General features: G+C 40.4%; 1 protein-coding gene across 1 annotated transcript in view; it reads left to right on the top strand.

Moving 5' to 3' along the window:
• The first annotated feature begins 722 nt into the window (after nt 1-722).
• LOC127338371 (uncharacterized) overlaps nt 723-19209 on the top strand; it is a 104037-nt gene continuing 85550 nt past the window's right edge. Inside the window, exon 1 of the mRNA XM_051364510.2 lies at nt 723-869. Coding sequence (XP_051220470.2) covers nt 723-869 — 147 coding nt within the window. The remainder of the gene's footprint in view (nt 870-19209) is intronic.

Here is a 19209-nt window from a genome sequence, read left to right as displayed (position 1 = left end):
ATCGGAAGGTACCGTAAAATCGCATCGAATCTGTACAGAGTCCATGTGCTATACGAAATCTTGGCCGATCTACGAGTCCTCTCTTGTTTCATTTTCTTTTCCCTTCAACAGATGGAGTCCTTCTCTTCTTTCCTTTCCCGAGTCTTCTTTCCTTCAACAGATGGAGCCCTTCTCCTTTTTTCTTCCCCGAGTCTATAAATATGGGAGGGATCTGTTGCCGTATGTGCATCAAATCGATTTACGATCGATTGGTTCCAGGTTTCTCGAGTTCGCCGGCTCGGTACTCGAGCAATATGGAGCCCCCGACATCCCGTCATCGGTTTCAAGTCCAACCTCATACCAGACACGATGCAATGACGCCCGTCGTCGGATCTAACTACGTTGAGATGGACCGGAATTCCCTCCATCAGCAGGTTCGGCCACGCAGGTTGCAGGCATATCAAGCAAGAATCAAGGTGGGTAGCACAGCTCGGATGACCGTCCGTGATCAGCACGTCGCCGTGGAACGGGAGGAGGCGGTGGAGAGGCTCCGCGCCGATGCTAGCTCCTTAGATTTTCCAGCGACGGTGGATAAACTCGGCACCGATGCCCGCTCCTAAGCTTTTTTCCAGCAGCGGTGGAGAAACTCCATTGGATGGTGCCTGGTGACCGCCACGTCCCTTACGGTTGAGGCGCATCTTCTTCCTGGGCGCACGGTTGATCGTTGACGTTGACGGTTCCAGATGGCAAGGAGCGTTGGGCGCCCAGGGCCCCAGGTGGCCGCCATCTGCAAGCAGTCCAGGCGTGCAGCATCTCGGTCTGGTCGAAGGATCCGGGGGAGAAGCAGAATATCACTCGCTGCACCAAATACCCGGGACCTTGACGCTGAGGTGAGGGTGCAACGGGATGCGGGCGGAGGTGCTTGGCGAAATTGCCATCTTCACCACCAGCTTCCGCGTCATGATCCTGGAGATCAGCTCGTACACACACCAATTGGAGAGTAACAACAGTAGCTCCGGGCCTTCCACGGTGGCATAGGGTGATTGTGCGGACGGGTAGATGCTCTACTTCTTGTCTATGTGCACATGCTCTGAAGCTGTCCTTTCTTCCTGAAATATATCCTCGGAAGATGGGTTGGTATGAATATTCGGGCTTCAGTTTTGCTGAGCCGGCATACTAAATGGCAAGAATGGCTTGGACATCTTGCCCAGGCGGCAATGGACACAACGCTCTATACAATGTGATGTCACCCTGCCTTTCAACCACACTGTATTGATACAAACAACAACCATGGAGCTCAGCATGATGTCGCAGTTAATCATGTACACACAAAGGTAGTTTTACAACTTGATTTCTGTAGCACTCAAATCATTCACGATGACTGCTATATGAAATTCGCTAGCAGAAGGTGACTAAAAGAAATGTAGATTGTTTTCCGTTGTAGTAGATTGAATGATAGGTACAGTCAGCTATTTTCTCGCTAGGATTCTGGTTTATTGAGAATTAACATGGTAATGGTTGGTTGGATGGTTAGTTGAGGGTTTTCAAATCAAATTAAAAGGGAGTATTATGATTATCACATTATATTCTGCAAGACAAATGCAAAGTCTTGAGCCAATGCCTGCCTTTTTCTTACATTTCATGTGTCTACCTTTATATCTTCAGGTGTATCTATATTTTTTTTCTACATTCATCTAAAAAGTATTCTTATTTATGCAGAATTATAACAGTTTAGTTTGCAAGAGCAATATCTTTTTGTTTTCTATGTTAAAATTAAAGTCAATTTTGTTCTTCCGCAGCAACGCGCGGGCATTGTCCTAGTTAATATATATAGTTCTAAAACTTCTATCTTGTTGTGCTTAGGCAAGACCTTAGTGTTGAAATATTGGGCCCACACTAAGTGGCCCATAGTAGATTTCAGATTTCCCTATAAATCTCAAAGCCCACATAGTGGCAACCTTGTGAGTTCGAGCCCAAGTTGGTGGCAGTTCACTAGGGAGTGACAAGAGGTGGGAAGTTTAGTCCCACATGGAAAGTTGGGAGGAAGTTAGACCACCTTATAAGGTGGGTTGTTCCACCACTAGTAAGTGAGTAAGAATAAGAGTGGTTCCCGCGCGCTCCTCCTCCTCGCTCGCTCGACTCGACGCGCGCCGCGCTCGTGGTGAGTGAATTGAGCCGAGACTTTCCTTTCTTTTTGCAGTTCAGCAAAACGAGTCCTAGACGGACGCGTCGCAGTTAGTCGGTTCGGGTCGCTCCCGGACCATGGGCTATCTGTATCTCCTGCCCGGCTACCGCAGAAACACATCTAATACACGAGTTAGGGTTTCCACCTCTCTCTGCTTGCGCCGCCATCGTAGCCTACTCCATCCCGCGCGCCGACGTGCATCGACGAACTGGAGAGCATGTTTTTGGGAAGCGCTCTGCGCGACTGCTCAAGCTCTTCATCACGGGTCGCCTTCCGTCCAAGTCGGGCGGTGCTGCCTACCGTCGTCTTCAACGCCGTCTACTTCGACCCATCGTTCCCGTCGTTAACAACGTTGTCATCAACAACGTTACTACTGCGATATCGTCTGCTACACCTTCACCACCACCTCCACCAGATCGGTACGTGCGACATATCTCGATCTGTTTAGCGATGGATGTTGTACTGTTTGCTCTACTACTGTTCATGTTGATCATTGCATCTAGTATGTTCGATTTTCACATGTTAGTAGTTACTGTCGTCATACTTAATATTCTAAAATTAATCATAGAAATTGTGCCTAATTATTCAACACTTAGAGGTTGCGTTACTCTTGGCTTCTGCCTTCTGGTGACGAAATGATACACAAGACACTAACAGTGTTATAGTATTACATAAACTGGTTGTATACGGTTTTAACAATGTCTGTATGCCTAGCTTGATGGTGATCCGTAGCATGTGTGTAGCCGAAGTTGATGCTTGATGAAAGGCAAGATTGAAAACTGCCCACTCTATCCATATTAGTTGTCGCTGAGTACTAAATCATCAAAAAATAATATAGAACAAAGGGGGTAATAAAATGGACATAGCTGCGGTGCTTAATTGATATATTTACGGTGTATGTCAGATTTTAGAGCAGCTCTACCCGATCCCCTAAAATTTAGAGGAAAAAATGCCTGTGTGTACCTTAACTTCCTATATTTAGTTCTCTAAATTTTGCGTTGCAAATTCGATCCACAATAACTTAGAGGACTAAAATTTTGGTTTTTGCAAATCAACCGTATGAATCAAAGTATCAATATGATAACCGAATTAAATGTAATAAATAAAATTATTCATTATTACAAACCAAATTAATAAACGTAATAAGTTGTTTCAAATTAAACAAGTGAAAAAAACATAACTACTCGTCATGGAGACGCCAATGATGCTCATGTTGGAGATATGCCCAAGAGGCAATAATAAATGGTTATTATATATCTTTGTGTTTATGATAATGTTTACATACCATGCTATAATTGTATTAACCAAAACATTGATACATGTGTGTTATGTAAACAACAAGGAGTCCCTAGTAAATCTCTTGTATAACTAGCTTGTTCATTAATAGATGATCATGGTTTCGTGATCATGAACATTGGATGTTATTAATAACAAGGTTATGTCATTATGTGAATGATGTAATGGACACACCCAATTAAGCGTAGCATAAGATCACGTCATTAAGTTATTTGCTATAAACTTTCGATACATAGTTACCTAGTCCTTTCGACCATGAGATCATGTAAATCACTTATACCGGAAAGGTACTTTGATTACATCAAACGCCACTGCGTAAATGGGTGGTTATAAAGGTGGGATTAAGTATCCGGAAAGTATGAGTTGAGGCATATGGATCAACATTGGGATTTGTCCATCCCGATGACGGATAGATATACTCTGGGCCCTCTCGGTGGAATATCGTCTAATAGCTTGCAAGCATATGAATGGTTCATAAAGAGACCACATACCACGGTACGAGTAAAGAGTACTTGTCATGAGACGAGGTTGAACGAGTTTGGAAATGATCCAGTGCATTTATGGCAGGTTCTAGAAAAGTCCGGAAGAAATCACCATGGAAAGTGGAGTCCCGGAGGGACTCCACCTTGCATGGCCAGCCAAACCCTAAAGGGTGGAGTCCCAGGTGGACTCCACCATAGGTGGCCGGCCATCCCACCTAAAGGAAAGGTGCGAGTCCCACCTTGGGTAGGACTCCCTCCTTGAGTAGGTTTCGCACCTATGGGAGGTTTTGTTGTTGGGTTCTTATTCGAAGACTTGGGCTACAACTCTTGGGGATTTCCACCTATATAATGAGGAGAAGAGGGAGGGGGGCAGCCACTCTTGGCCGCACCACCTAGAGATGCCCATGGCCGGCGCCCTACTCCCCCCTCTCTCCCCAAACCCTAGCGCCCCTCCTCCACATACTACTCCCGCAGCGCATAGGCGAAGCCCTGCCGGAGTTCTCCACCACCACCGCCACCACGTCGTCGTGCTGCCGGGATTCCGAGGAGGATCTACCACTTCCGCTGCCCGCTGGAACGGGGAGAAGGACGTCGTCTTCATCAACACCGAACGTGTGATCGAGTACGGAGGTGCTGCCCGATTGTGGCACCGTCAAGATCTTCTACGCGCTTTTGAAAGCGGCAAGTGATCGTCTACCGCAGCAACGAGAGCCTCCTCTTGTAGGCTTTGGAAATCTTCAAGGGTTAGTCTCGTTCATCCCCTCGTTGCTACCATCTTATAGATTGCATCTTGGCTTGGATTGTGTTCTCGCGGTAGGAAATTTTTTGTTTTCTATGCTACGAATCCCATCAGTGGTATCAGAGCAGTGTCTATGCATAGATTGGTTGCACGAGTAGAACACAATTGTTTTGTGGGCGTTGATGCTTTGTTTTCTTTAGTTCGTGTACTTTGCATCTTGCGGCATGGTGGGATGAAGCCGCTCGGGCTAACTTTACATGACCGCGTTCATGAGACCTGCTCCACGTTCGACATGCAACTTGTATTGCATAAGTGGCTTTGCGGGTGTCTATCTCTCCCACCATAGTGAAGATTCAATTTACTATTTCTATTGACAACACTAGTATCACCATTGTGGTTCATGTTCGTAGGTAGATTGGATCTTACTCGAAAACCCTAAACCACGTAAAATATACAAACCAAATTAGAGACGTCTAACTTGTTTTTGCAGGGTTTGGTGATGTGATATGGCCATGATGTGATGATGAATATGTATGAGATGATCATTATTGTATTGTGGCAACCGGCAGGAGCCTTATGGTTGTCTTTAAATTTCATGTTGAGTAGTATTTCAAAGTAGTTGTAATAAGTTGCTACATGAGGTGAACAACAATGAAGACGGCGCCATGGACCTTGACGCTACGCCGATGATGATGGAGATCATGCCTGTTGATGATGGAGATCATGTCCGTGCTTTGGAGATGAAGATAAAAGGTGCAAATACTAAAGGGCCATATCATATCACATATGAATTGCATGTGATGTTAATCCTTTATGCATCTTATTTTGCTTAGAACGCGACGGTAGCATTATAAGATGATCCCTCACATTAATATCAAGATAATAAAGTGTTCTCCCCTCGTATGCACCGTTGATATAGTTCGTCGTTTCGAAGCATCTCGTGATGATCGGATGTGATAGACTCAACGTTCACATACAACGGGTGTAAGCCATGTTGCACACGCGGAATACTTGGGTTTGCTTGACGAGCCTAGCATGTACAGACATGGCCTCGGGACAACGGAAACCGAAAGGTTGAACACGAGTCATATGGATGATATGATCAACATGTTGATGTTCACTATTGAAGCTACATCATCTCACGTGATGATCGGTTTTGGTGTAGTGGATTTAGATCGTGTACCACTTAACAACTATGAGGGATGTTGTATTAAGTGGGAGTTCATTAGTAATTAGATTAAAACATGAACTAATTATCATGAACATAGTCTGAGTAGTATTTTGAATTAATTTTGTAGTATTGGCATCCGTTTTCTACCATGCGCTAGTCTTGTAATTGAGATAGAAATACTGTTAAGTCTGACAAGTAACTTTACGAACTAGTACCGTATTGTTAAAGAATCAAGAAATGATTAAGTCCTATTGCAAATTTTTAGTAAACCTCACATTGTTAATTCAAAGAGCTATGGTTTCAAATAGTGTCTAAAGTTATCTTGTCTCCGTGAAACTTGAAGTTCAAATCTGTTTGAAAAGTAAGGAGCTGACAATTTAGTTTTCAGAAATAATCAAGGTATGAGATATATGTGATATCTAAGACCTTATTGCAAGATGATAGAATATAATTTGGTGAGACTACATAAACTCATAAGTTTTATGGGAATGTACGAAGGTTGAAGACGCAAGGCATTCCAATCCTCCAACTATTGGGGCACTAATGATATTCGCATATCCATGAAGTGATCGTCCTTAGTATGCACCGTTGCTAAGACTCGTCGTTTCGAAGCATCTCGTGATGATCGGGTGTTATAGATTCTACGTGTGCATACAACGGGTGCAAGCCAGATTTGCACATGCGAATACTGAGGTTAAACTTTACTAGCCTAGCATGTACAGAAATGGTCTCGAAAGCTCGTCATGATATGATGGATAAAATTATGAGTGAAATTGTTCATCATATTACAAAGTTACTAATAGTGAAATCTGAAACACTTGTCATATGATGATCAACTTCAAAGTAAGAACCTCAAGGTTATTGGTATTTGACCAACAAACCTAGAAGTTATTGAAAGTGAAGTGTTTTCTGAGAATGAGGAAAGCTAAAAGAGAAGCTACAAAAGATATTTTGGCGGAAAGAAAAGAAAAGACTAGAAAGTCTAGCTCAGGTGTATATAAATGATATACATGTTATGGTTGTATTCCTAGTTAGGTCACACAATGAAATTCTTGGGTATTAGTACCATATTGGTTGGTATGAAGTGTCATACAAAACAATGCAATACAAGAATACAATGGCCTAAGTGACTGACAAGGAATATGATATGAATGCACGTCTGGAACAAAATAAAGTGTTATTATGTTCATCGTTGGCATTCTATCTAGCCCTTAGAATTTATAATAAAGAACTTAATAATTGTTATTTTTCTCTGGTCAAATGAAAACAATGAGTTGTTCAAATTATGACATTACTCCATGTACGATGGATAAGTTATTATAAATCTTAATGGTGAAACACACACACACATAATACTGACGCTAAAATGCCATAAGGCAAATGATTTGAATTCCACTTATTCGTGGAACCGCCATTTAGGTCATGTTAGAAAGGAACGCATGAAGGAACTCCATGCAAATGGATTTTTGGATTCATTTGATTTTTGAATCATTTGGCGCTTGCAAATCTTTTCTAGAAAAAAAGAATGACTAAAATACCGTTCATAGGCCAAGAGTTGAACGGACAACTAACTTAGTGAAAACATACATGATGATATATGTGGTTCACTGGGCATAGTTGTGTGCGGGAGATTCTTCTACTTCATGAAAACTTCCAACAATGAATTGAGTATATATATGTGGATATATTCGATAAAGAAGAAGTTTGAAACATTTGAATGGATTCAAATAAATTTCAGCATGAAGTGGAAATCATCATAATAGAAAAGTCAAATATCTATGATTGGATCATGGTGGAAATATTTGAATTACGAGTTTTAGCGAACATCTAAGAGAGTTATGAAATTGTTCTACAACTCACGTTTCTTGGAGTATCATAGTGATGATGAAGTATCCAAGAGATGTATCCAAACCTTGTTGGATTAATGATGAGATAAAATGAAATAAAGCCATTATATTTTTGTGGATTAAGCTTTAGAGACTACCGCTCTTACACTATATAGAGCATCATCATGATCCGTTGAAATGACACCATACAAGTTATGGCATGGGTATAAACCCTAATAGTCCTTTCTTTAAATTTTGATCTAAGAGTTTACAACCAAAATCGGATGAATGTCTTTGTTGGTTATCCCAAAGAAATGATTGGGAATTCTTCCCACTATGAAGAAAAAGACAAAAGTGTTTGTTAATGTTACTTGCTTATTTCCAAGAATTTTTTTTCTAGCGAAATATTTGAGTGGGAGGAAAATAGAACTTAATAAGGTTTATGAACCTGAGAATAATGATCAGAGTAGCGCAGCATCGTAAATTGGTTCAGGAAGCTGCCACAACGATCATGGCTCCCATGACTACAAAGTGTTATAGCCATGGAGATCGAAGTACATATTGAACCTTGTAGGTATGGTTTACTTTGTGATCAAATAAATGATTTGTGGACAAAGGATTGATTTTGAACAATGATAAACCAACTACATACAAAGAAGTTATGATGAGCCCTGACTCCGTTAAAATGGCCATGCGCCATGAAATCCATGATAGATAAATATTTTTTTGAAAGTAAATGGATCTATAAAATTAATGGACTTGGATGGAATATCCTTGAAGAAGCTCGACTTGTCGAAAAGTTGTTTATGACAAAGTTCAAAAGTTGACTACGATAAGATTAGATCTTCCGTGGCAATGCTTATAGTCTATGTGGATTATTCTAGTAATCGCTACATATTTCTTTTATGAGATATGCTAGTAGGATGGCAAAATACATTACTTATCAGAAGTGTGTATTAAAGGTGTATACAAGATACAATCAAGAGTTTTGCTAGTCCATGGAATACTAGATAGGTATACAAACTTCAATTGGATGAAGTGAGTATCGTGGAGTTGGAATCTTCACCAGATGAAATAGTAAAAGAATTTTTGATTTCATCAGAGACGATGAAGAGGCTTTCACTTGCAAGAAATTAAGTGGGAGCGCTGAGACATATTTATAATACTTTATGTAGATGACATATAGTTGGTTATAAATGATGTAATTATATACTTGATTAAAATGTTTCATTGAGAATTAATTTCAATGAAAGAATATGGACTGAAACATATTTTGTGTCAAAATCTATGAAGATAGATTGAAATACATAATAAGTTTAAGTCAAAGTACATAGAATGGATATTGAAGTAGTTCAATATAGAAATATTAAGAAGGTGTTCTTTTCATGTGAAGGTTTAACAAGACTTGAGTGTATTTGACACTCGATGAGTAAAAACACATGAGTGATTTTAGATCACGAAGAATATGTACAAAATCAGATGTCCTGTGCTTAAAGAGTTAGGAGCATATACCAGAATGATTCATGTGATGATTATTGGACAAACAGTAGGAATATCCTTGAGTACTTTAGAAGAACCAAGGATATATATAATTTTGTATGGAGTAATGACAAAACAAATCGATGTAATGTGTTGCACCGATATTAGTTTGATCGCATATAAAAATAAATTTCAATCTCAATTAGGCTAAGTGTTGTTTAAAAGGTAGCACAATGAGCTAGAATAAGTCTATGCTAGATTTAGATGTGTTCTAAATATTGTGACGGATTCTACAGAAGAAGGCAGAGTATGTCATTGTTTTGACAATGATTAAGGATGTTAAGTCAAGAAGTTCTTTGAGAACTTGGTGTAGTTCCGATAGTGTCAGAACTTTGAAGCTATATTGTGTATGACAATATTAGTGACATATTTCAGACCGCGGGATTAAGGTTCCACCAGAAGACCAAATATATTTAATGCCGGATCATTTTCAAACCTAGATCCCATCCGAGACTCCGAACAAAACTTCGAACTCCATTCCATATTCCATATCTACTTAAACGACATCAAACCTTAAGTCTGTCACCCTACGGTTCGTGAACTATGTAGACATGGTTGAGACTTCTCTCCGACCAATAACCAATAGCGGGATCTGGAGATCCATAATGGCTCCCACATATTCAACGATGACTTAGTGATCGAATGAACCATTCACATACGATACCAATTCCCTTTGTCACGCGATATTTTACTTGTCCGAGGTTTGATCATCGATATCACTCTATACATTATTCAACCTCATCTCCTGACAAGTACTCTTTACTCGTACCGTGGTATGTGGTCTCTTATGAACTTATTCATATGCTTGCAAGACATTAGACGCCATTCCACCGAGAGGGCCCAGAGAATATCTATCCGTCATCGGGATGGACAAATCCCACTGTTGATCCATATGCCTCAACTCATACTTTTCCGGATACTTAATCCCACCTTTATAACCACCCATTTACGCAGTGGCGTTTGATGTAATCAAAGTACCTTTCCGGTATAAGTGATTTACATGATCTCATGGTCATAAGGACTAGGTAACTATGTATCGAAAGCTTATAGCAAATAACTTAATGACGTGATCTTTATGCTACGCTTAATTGGGTGTGTCCATTACATCATTCATATAATGACATAACCTTGTTATTAATAACATCCAATGTTCATGATCACGAAACCATGATCATCTATTGATCAACAAGCTAGTTATACAAGAGGCTTACTAGGGACTCCTTGTTGTTCACATAACACACATGTATCAATGTTTCGGTTAATACAATTATAGCATGGTATGTAAACATTATCATAAACACAAAGATATATAATAACCATTTATTATTGCCTCTTGGGCATATCTCCAACAGTCTCCCACTTGCACTAGATTCAATAATCTAGTTTACATTTGTAAAGATATAACACCTTGGCCTTCCGGTGTTTTATCATGTTTTGCTCACGGGAGAGGTTTTAGTCAATGGATCTGACACGCTCAGAAATGTATGTATTTTGTAATTCATTTGCGTCTTAACGCATCACTCATTTCCAAATGAGTCGGCATTAAATATGTTTGGTCTTCTGGTGGAACCTTAATTCCGCGGTCTGAAATATGTCACTAATATTGTCATACACAATATAGCTTCAAAGTTCTGACACTATCGGAACTACACCAAGTTTTCAAAAAACCTTTTGACGTAACATTGATGTCTACGTTCCCCCTCCTTTCCTGTAGACAGTGTTGGGCCTCCAAGAGCAGAGGTTTGTAGAACAGCAGCAAGTTTTCCCTTAAGTGGATACCCAAGGTTTATCGAACTCAGGGAGGAAGAGGTCAAAGATATCCCTCTCATGCAACCCTGCAACCACAAAGCAAGAAGTCTCTTGTGTCCCCAACACACCTAATAGGTGCACTAGTTCGGCGAAGAGATAGTGAAATACAGGTGGTATGAATATATATGAGCAGTAGCAACGGTGCCAGAAAATAGCTTGATGGTGTGTAGTTGATGGTGGTAGAATTGCAGCAGTAATGTAACGCAAAAACGATAAACAAGCAGCGGTGATAGCAGTATTTAGGAACAAGGCCTAGGGATTACACTTTCACTAGTGGACACTCTCAACATTGATCACATAACGAGCAGAGATAAATGCATACTCTACACTTTTGTTGGATGATGAACGCATTGCGTAGGATTACACGAACCCTCAATGCCGGAGTTAACAAGCTCCACAATTTGTTCATATTTAAGTAACCTTATAGTGTAAGATAGATCAACATAACCAGATAGATCACATCAATACCATCATAATGATAATTAACTCCACAATCTACAAGAGATCATGATCATAGCCTACGACAAGAACCACACGGTGCACACACTAGTCACCTTTACACACGTGCAGGAGGAATAGAACTACTTTAATAACATCACTAGAGTAGCACATAGATAAATTGTGATACAAAACTCATATGAATCTCAATCATGTAAAGCAGCTCATGAGATCATTGTATTGAAGTACATGGAGAGAGATTAACCACATAGCTACCGGTACAGCCCCGAGCCTCGATGGAGAACTACTCCCTCCTCATGGGAGCAGCAGCGGTGATGAAGATGGCGGTGGAGATGGCAGCGGTGTCGATGGAGAAGCCTTCCGGGGGCACTTCCCCGCTCCGGCAGCGTGCCGGAACAGAGACTCCTGTCCCCCAGATCTTGGCTTCGCGATGGCGGCGGCTCTGGAAGGTTTCTCGTACCGTGGCTTTTTCCGTCTCGAGGTTTTAGGTCTGGGACCTTTATATAGGTGAAGAGGCGGCGTCAGAAGGTCGAGGGGGCGACGACACCATAGGGCCGCGCGGCCAGGGGGTGGGCCGCGCCACCCTATCATCTGGGGGCCCTGTGGCCCCCCTCTGGCCTCTCTCGTGTGTTCTGGATGCTTCCGGGGATTCTAAGATCTTTGGCGTTGATTTCGTCCGATTCCGAGAATATTTCTTTACTAGGATTTCTGAAACCAAAAACAGCAGAAAACAGGAACTGGCACTTCGGCATCTTGTTAATAGGTTAGTTCCAGAAAATGCACGAATATGACATAAAGTGTGCATAAAACATGTAGATAACATCAATAATGTGGCATGGAACATAAGAAATTATCGATACGTTGGAGACGTATCAGCATCCCCAAGCTTAGTTCTGCTCGTCCCGAGCAGGTAAAACGATAACACAGATAATTTCTGGAGTGACATGCCATCATAACCTTGATCAAACTATTTGTAAAGCATATGTAATGAATGCAGCAATCAAAACAATGTATATGACATGAGTAAACAACTGAATCATAAAGCAAAGACTTTTCATGAATAGCACTTCAAGACAAGCATCAATAAGTCTTGCATAAGAGTTAACTCATAAAGCAATAAATTCATAGTAGAGACATTGAAGCAACACAATGGAAGATTAAGTTTCAGCGGTTGCTTTCAACTTGTAACATGTATATCTCATGGATAGTTGTCAATGCAGAGCAATATAACAAATGCAATAAGCAAATATGTAAGAATCAATGCACAGTTCACACAAGTGTTTGCTTCTTGAGGTGGAGAGAAATAGGTGAACTGACTCAACATTGAAAGTAAAAGAATGGTCCTCCATAGAGGAAAAGCATCGATTGCTATATTTGTGCTAGAGCTTTTATTTTGAAAACATGAAACAATTTTGTCAACGGTAGTAATAAAGCATATGTATCATGTAAATTATATCTTACAAGTTGCAAGCCTCATGCATAGTATACTAATAGTGCCCGCACCTTGTCCTAATTAGCTTGGACTACCGGATCATCACAATGCACATGTTTTAACCAAGTGTCACAAAGGGGTACCTCTATGCCGCCTGTACAAAGGTCTAAGGAGAAAGCTCGCATTGGATTTCTCGCTATTGATTATTCTTCAACTTAGACATCCATACCGGGACAACATAAACAACAGATAATGGACTCCTCTTTTATGCATAAGCATGTAACAACAATTAATAATTTTCTCATATGAGATTGAGGATATATGTCCAAAACTGAAACTTCCACCATGGATCATGGCTTTAGTTAGCGGCCCAATGTTCTTCTCTAACAATATGCATGCTTAACCATAAGGTGGTAGATCTCTCTTACTTCAGACAAGACGAACATGCATAGCAACTCACATGAAAATCAAAGAATAGTTGATGGCGTCCCCAGTAAACATGGTTATCGCACAACAAGCAACTTAATAAGAGATAAAGTGCATAATTACATATTCAATACCACAATAGTTTTTAAGCTATTTGTCCCATGAGCTATATATTGCAAAGGTGAATGATGGAATTTTAAAGGTAGCACTCAAGCAATATACTTTGGAATGGCGGAAAATACCATGTAGTAGGTAGGTATGGTGGACACAAATGGCATAGTGGTTGGCTCAAGTATTTTGGATGCATGAGAAGTATTCCCTCTCGATACAAGGTTTAGGCTAGCAAGGTTTATTTGAAACAAACACAAGGATGAACCGGTGCAGCAAAACTCACATAAAAGACATATTGAAAACATTATAAGACTCTACACCGTCTTCCTTGTTGTTCAAACTCAATACTAGAAATTATCTAGACCTTAGAGAAACCAAATATGCAAACCAAATTTTAGCATGCTCTATGTATTTCTTCATTAATGGGTGCAAAGCATATGATGCAAGAGCTTAATCATAAGCACAACAATTGCCAAGTATCACATTACCCAAGACATTAATAGCAATTACTACATGTATCATTTTCCAATTCCAACCATATAACAATTTAACGAAGAGGAAACTTCGCCATGAATATTATGAGCTAAGAACACATGTGTTCATACGAACCAGCGGAGCGTGTCTCTCTCCCACACAAGCATGATGTAATCCAATTTATTCAAACACAAACAAAAATAAAAGCAATACAGACGCTCCAAGTAAAGCACATAAGATGTGACCGAATAAAAATATAGTTTCAAGAGAAGGAACCTGATAATTTGTCGATGAAGAAGGGGATGCCTTGGGCATCCCCAAGCTTAGACGCTTGAGTCTTCTTAGAATATGCAGGGGTGAACCACCGGGGCATCCCCAAGCTTAGAGCTTTCACTCTCCTTGATCATGTTGCATCATACTCCTCTCTTGATCCTTGAAAACTTCCTCCACACCAAACTCGAAACAACTCATTAGAGGGTTAGTGCGCAATAAAAATTAACATATTCAGAGGTGACACAATCATTTTTAACACTTCTGGACATTGCATAATGCTACTGGACATTAGTGGATCAAAGAAATTTATCCAACATAGCAAAAGAGGCAATGCGAAATAAAAGGCAGAATCTGTCAAAACAGAACAGTTCGTATTGACGAATTTTAAAATGGCACCAGACTTGCTCAAATGAAAATGCTCAAATTGAATGAAAGTTGCGTACATATCTGAGGATCATGCACGTAAATTGGCTTAATTTTCTGAGCTACCTACAGGGAGGTGGACCCAGATTCGCGACAGCAAAGAAATCTGGAACTGCGCAGTAATCCAAATCTAGTACTTACTTTACTATCAAAGACTTTACTTGGCACAACAAAACACAAAACTAAGATAAGGAGAGGTTGCTACAGTAGTAAACAACTTCCAAGACACAAAATAAAAACAAATTACTGTAGCAAAATAACACATGGGTTATCTCCCAAGAAGTTCTTTCTTTATAGCCATTAAGATGGGCTCAGCAGTTTTAATGATGCACTCATAAGAAATAGTATTTGAAGCAAAAGAGAGCATCAAGAGGCAAATTCAAAACACATTTAAGTCTAACATGCTTCCTATGCAAAGGAATCTTGTAAATAAACAAGTTCATGAAGAGCAAAGTAACAAGCATAGGAAGATAAAACAAGTGTAGCTTCAAAAATTTCAGCACATAGAGAGGTGTTTTAGTAACATGAAAATTTCTACAACCATATTTTCCTCTCTCATAATAACTTTCAGTAGCATCATGAGCAAACTCAACAATATAACTATCACATAAAGCATTCTTATCATGAGTCTCATGCATAAAATTATTACTCTCCACATAAGCATAATCAATTTTATTAGTAATAGTGGGAGCAAATTCAACAAAGTAGCTATCATTATTATTCTCATCAAGTGTTGGAGGCATAGTATAATCACAACAAAATTTACTCTCCATAGTAGGTGGTACCAAAAGACCACTATCATTATAATCATCATAAATAGGAGGCAAAGTATCATCAAAGAAAATTTTCTCCTCAATGCTTGGTGGACTAAAAAGATCATGCTCATCAAAACCAGCTTCCCCAAGCTTAGAATTTTCCATATCATTAGCAACAATGGTGTTCAAAGTATTCATGCTAACATGTTCCATGGGTTTTTTAATTTTCGCATTAAACCATTCATGTCTTGACTCAGGAAATAGTACAAAGAGCTCACAGATGTTTTCCATTATGCCTAACTAGTGTAAACAAGAAACAAAAAGATGCAATTGCAGGATCTAAAGGAAATAGCTTCGAGCACAAACACAATGGCGCTTGAAAAGTACTTTACCTGGAACCGAAGTATGAGTGCCTTTTACCTTTCCTCCCCGGCAACGGCGCCAGAAAAGTGCTTGATGTCTACGTTCCCCCTCCTTTCCTGTAGACAGTTGATGACCCACAAGTATAGGGGGTGTATCGTAGTATCTTCGATAAGTAAGAATGTCGATCCCAACGAGGAGCAGAAGGTGTTGACAAGCAGTTTCGATGAAGGATTCACTGTAAATGCTCACAGACAAGTATTCAGGGGGTTTTGATGTAACAGTTGAATAAAGTACGAGTATGTAAAGTGCGAGAGTAATAATTGCAGCGAGTGGCCCAATCCTTTTTAGCACAAAGGACAAGCCGGTTTGTTTACTTATAATGACCAAGCGTTCTCGAGGACACACGGGATTTTAGTCTAGTGCTTTCGCTACATACGGCTAAATAATCTTCATTGTTGTGATAAGTGTTGTGTGGGTGAACCTATGCTAATGTACCGCCCTTCCTAGGACTAATACATACTTGTGATTATACCCCTTGCAAGCATCCGCAACTACAAGAAAGTAATTAAGAATAAATCTAACCACAGCCTTAAACTCTGAGATCCTGCGATCCCTCCTGCATCGATATACCAACGGGGGTTTAGGTTTCTGTCACTCCGGCAACCCCGCAATTAGCAAACGAATACAAGATGCATTCCCCTAGGCCCATAAATGGTGAAGTGTCATGTAGTCGACGTTCACATGACACCACTAGAAGAATAACACCACAACTTAAATATCACACCATTGAATATTACTCAACCATAGTTCACTACTAACATTTAGACTTCTCCCATGTCCTCAAGAACTAAACGAACTACTCACGAGACATCATATGGAACATGATCAGAGGTGATATGATGATGAATAACAATCTGAACATAAACTTGGTTCAATGGTTTCACTCAATAGCATCAACAATAAGTAGGAATCGATACGGGAGAGTTTCCCCTATCAAACAATCAAGATCAAACCCAAATTGCTACGGCGGTGACGGTGTCCAGAGGTGATGACGGCGGTGATGATGGTGGAGATGATGATGATGGTGATGGCGATGATGTCCAGCTCGATGACGGTGACGATGGCGTCGATTTCCCCTCCCGGAGGAATTTCCCCGGCGGATTCCTGCCCGCCGGAGAGCTCTTTCTCTCTGGTGTTCTCCGCCCCAGAGGCGGCTGTAACTCTTCGCGAGGTACCCCTTCGGCTTAGGTCTTCGGGACGAAGGGTTTGGCGAAGAAAAGGAGGCGAAAAGGGTCGTGGGCCCCCAGACCACGTGCCGGCGCGGCCAGGGCCTGGGCCGCGCCGCCCGAGGGGGGGGGCCCACCCTGGCTGCTCCCGGCTCCTCCTTCGGCTCCCTTCGTCATCTTGAAAAATAGGATTTTTGGTATAATTTCCTTCCAGAGTTGATCTTCCGAAATATTGCGTTCTGACGGTGCTTTTTCCAGCAGAATCCTGGCTCCGGTGTTCGATCCTCCAATAATGATGAAACATGCAAAATAGATGAAATAACATAAGTAATGTGTCCCAATATGAAATATATCAATGAATAACAGCAAATTATGATATAAAATAGTGATGCAAATTGGACGTATCAACTCCCCCCAAGCTTAGACTTCGCTTGTCCCCAAGCGAAACTGAGCTCGATAGACATGACCACATGTTTATGGAGTGAAGAGTCGATAAATAAAATACGGACAAGAAGCATCATATTCATTCACACAGGACATTATAGTAAACAACCTCTTATAACTCACATTGAAACAAGTATAAGGTAATCACAAGTAAAGGTGCATGAGAAATCATGATTGGTGATGGCAAACTTCGTTCTTGGTCAGAGAACAATTAACAGATTATATTTATCTCATTGAGCAGCGCTCTAATGTTAGAGTTTATAAGGCACAACTTGCATACTCAAGCATAATGGTCTTCTCATAATCATTGATAACTTGCAAAGCTATATTCATTCAGATAAAACTTGTACTAAACAAGAAAGAATAAAAGACATGATGTAGCAAATCACAATATAATGGTTTGATCACAACTACTCAAATGCTTGCTTGAGATGGAGGGAAATAGGTTTACTGACTCAACATAAAGTAAAAGACAGGCCCTTCGCAGAGGGAAGCAGGGATTAAATCATGTGCTAGAGCTTTTTCAGTTTTGCAATCATATAAAGATAATAAAAGTAACATTTTGAGAGGTGTTTGTTGTTGTCAACGACTGGTAGCGGGTACTCTAACCCCCTTGCCAGACAACCTCCTAAGAGCGGCTCCCATATTATTTTCATTTTGTGTGGCACTCCTTCCAACCTTTCTTTCACAAACCATGGCTAACCGAATCCTCGGGTGCCTGCCAACAATCTCATACCATGAAGGAGTGCCTTTTTACTTTGTTTTATTATGATGATGACACTCCCCCCAACCTTTGCTTACACAAGCCATGGCTAACCGAATCCTTCGGGTGCCGTCCATCAATCACATACCATGGAGGAGTGTCTATTTAGTTTGATTAATTTGGGACTGGGAATCCCATTGCCAGCTCTTTTTGCAAAATTATTGGATAAGCGGATGAGGCCACTAGTCCATTGGTGGAAGTTGCCCAACAAGATTGAAAGATAAAACACCACATACTTCCTCATGAGCTATGAAACATTAACACAAATAAGAGATACTAAGTTTTGAATTGTTTAAAGGTAGCACATGAAGTATTTACTTGGAATGGCAGAAAATACCATGTAGTAGGTAGGTATGGTGGACACAAATGGCATAGGTTTGGGTTAAGGTTTGGATGCACGAGAAGTATTCCCTCTCAGTACATGTCTTTGGCTAGCAAGGTTAATTAGCAAGCATAAGAGTCGAGGGAAACAAACAAATATACATATGATAGAAACAATCATGCATCTTCCTTGTAAGCACAAGCAATTTTAACTTCAGAATAATGAGCTATGAGCTAACAAGAAAGACAATGAAACATCTACATGTATTTCTCTTTTCTATTTAAACCTCAAAGTGTTGTTGCTATTGACCAATGCTAAGTTTGCCAAAACCAAATAGATTTATTCAATGCTCCCAAAGTGATACCAATACTAACAACAAGATGAATCATAGAGATTGCAAACTAAAATAAGATGTGCAATATGTAAATGATAAGACCTCTCATTAATATTCCATAACGATAACTCACACCAAGGGATACATAGATAACCAACTAAAGGAGAGACACTTCCAACTGCAACCCATCTTATACGATAACTTCCCTACTCATGATATGACACTACTTGACAATAAAAGTAAAAGGTAGTGATAATGTGATACCGCGGCACTCCCCCAAGCTTGGAACAAACCAAGGGGATGCCAATACCGATGATGAATTACTCCTTTGGCGATGGTGGTGATGAATTCCTGACAAGCTTCTCAATAAGCTCCTGA

This window comes from Lolium perenne, chromosome 3, assembly GCF_019359855.2.
Source record: "Lolium perenne isolate Kyuss_39 chromosome 3, Kyuss_2.0, whole genome shotgun sequence".
In the NCBI taxonomy this organism is placed as follows: domain Eukaryota; kingdom Viridiplantae; phylum Streptophyta; class Magnoliopsida; order Poales; family Poaceae; genus Lolium; species Lolium perenne.
Note: the sequence above shows the minus strand (reverse complement) of the source record. Positions and strands in the feature narration are given on the sequence as shown.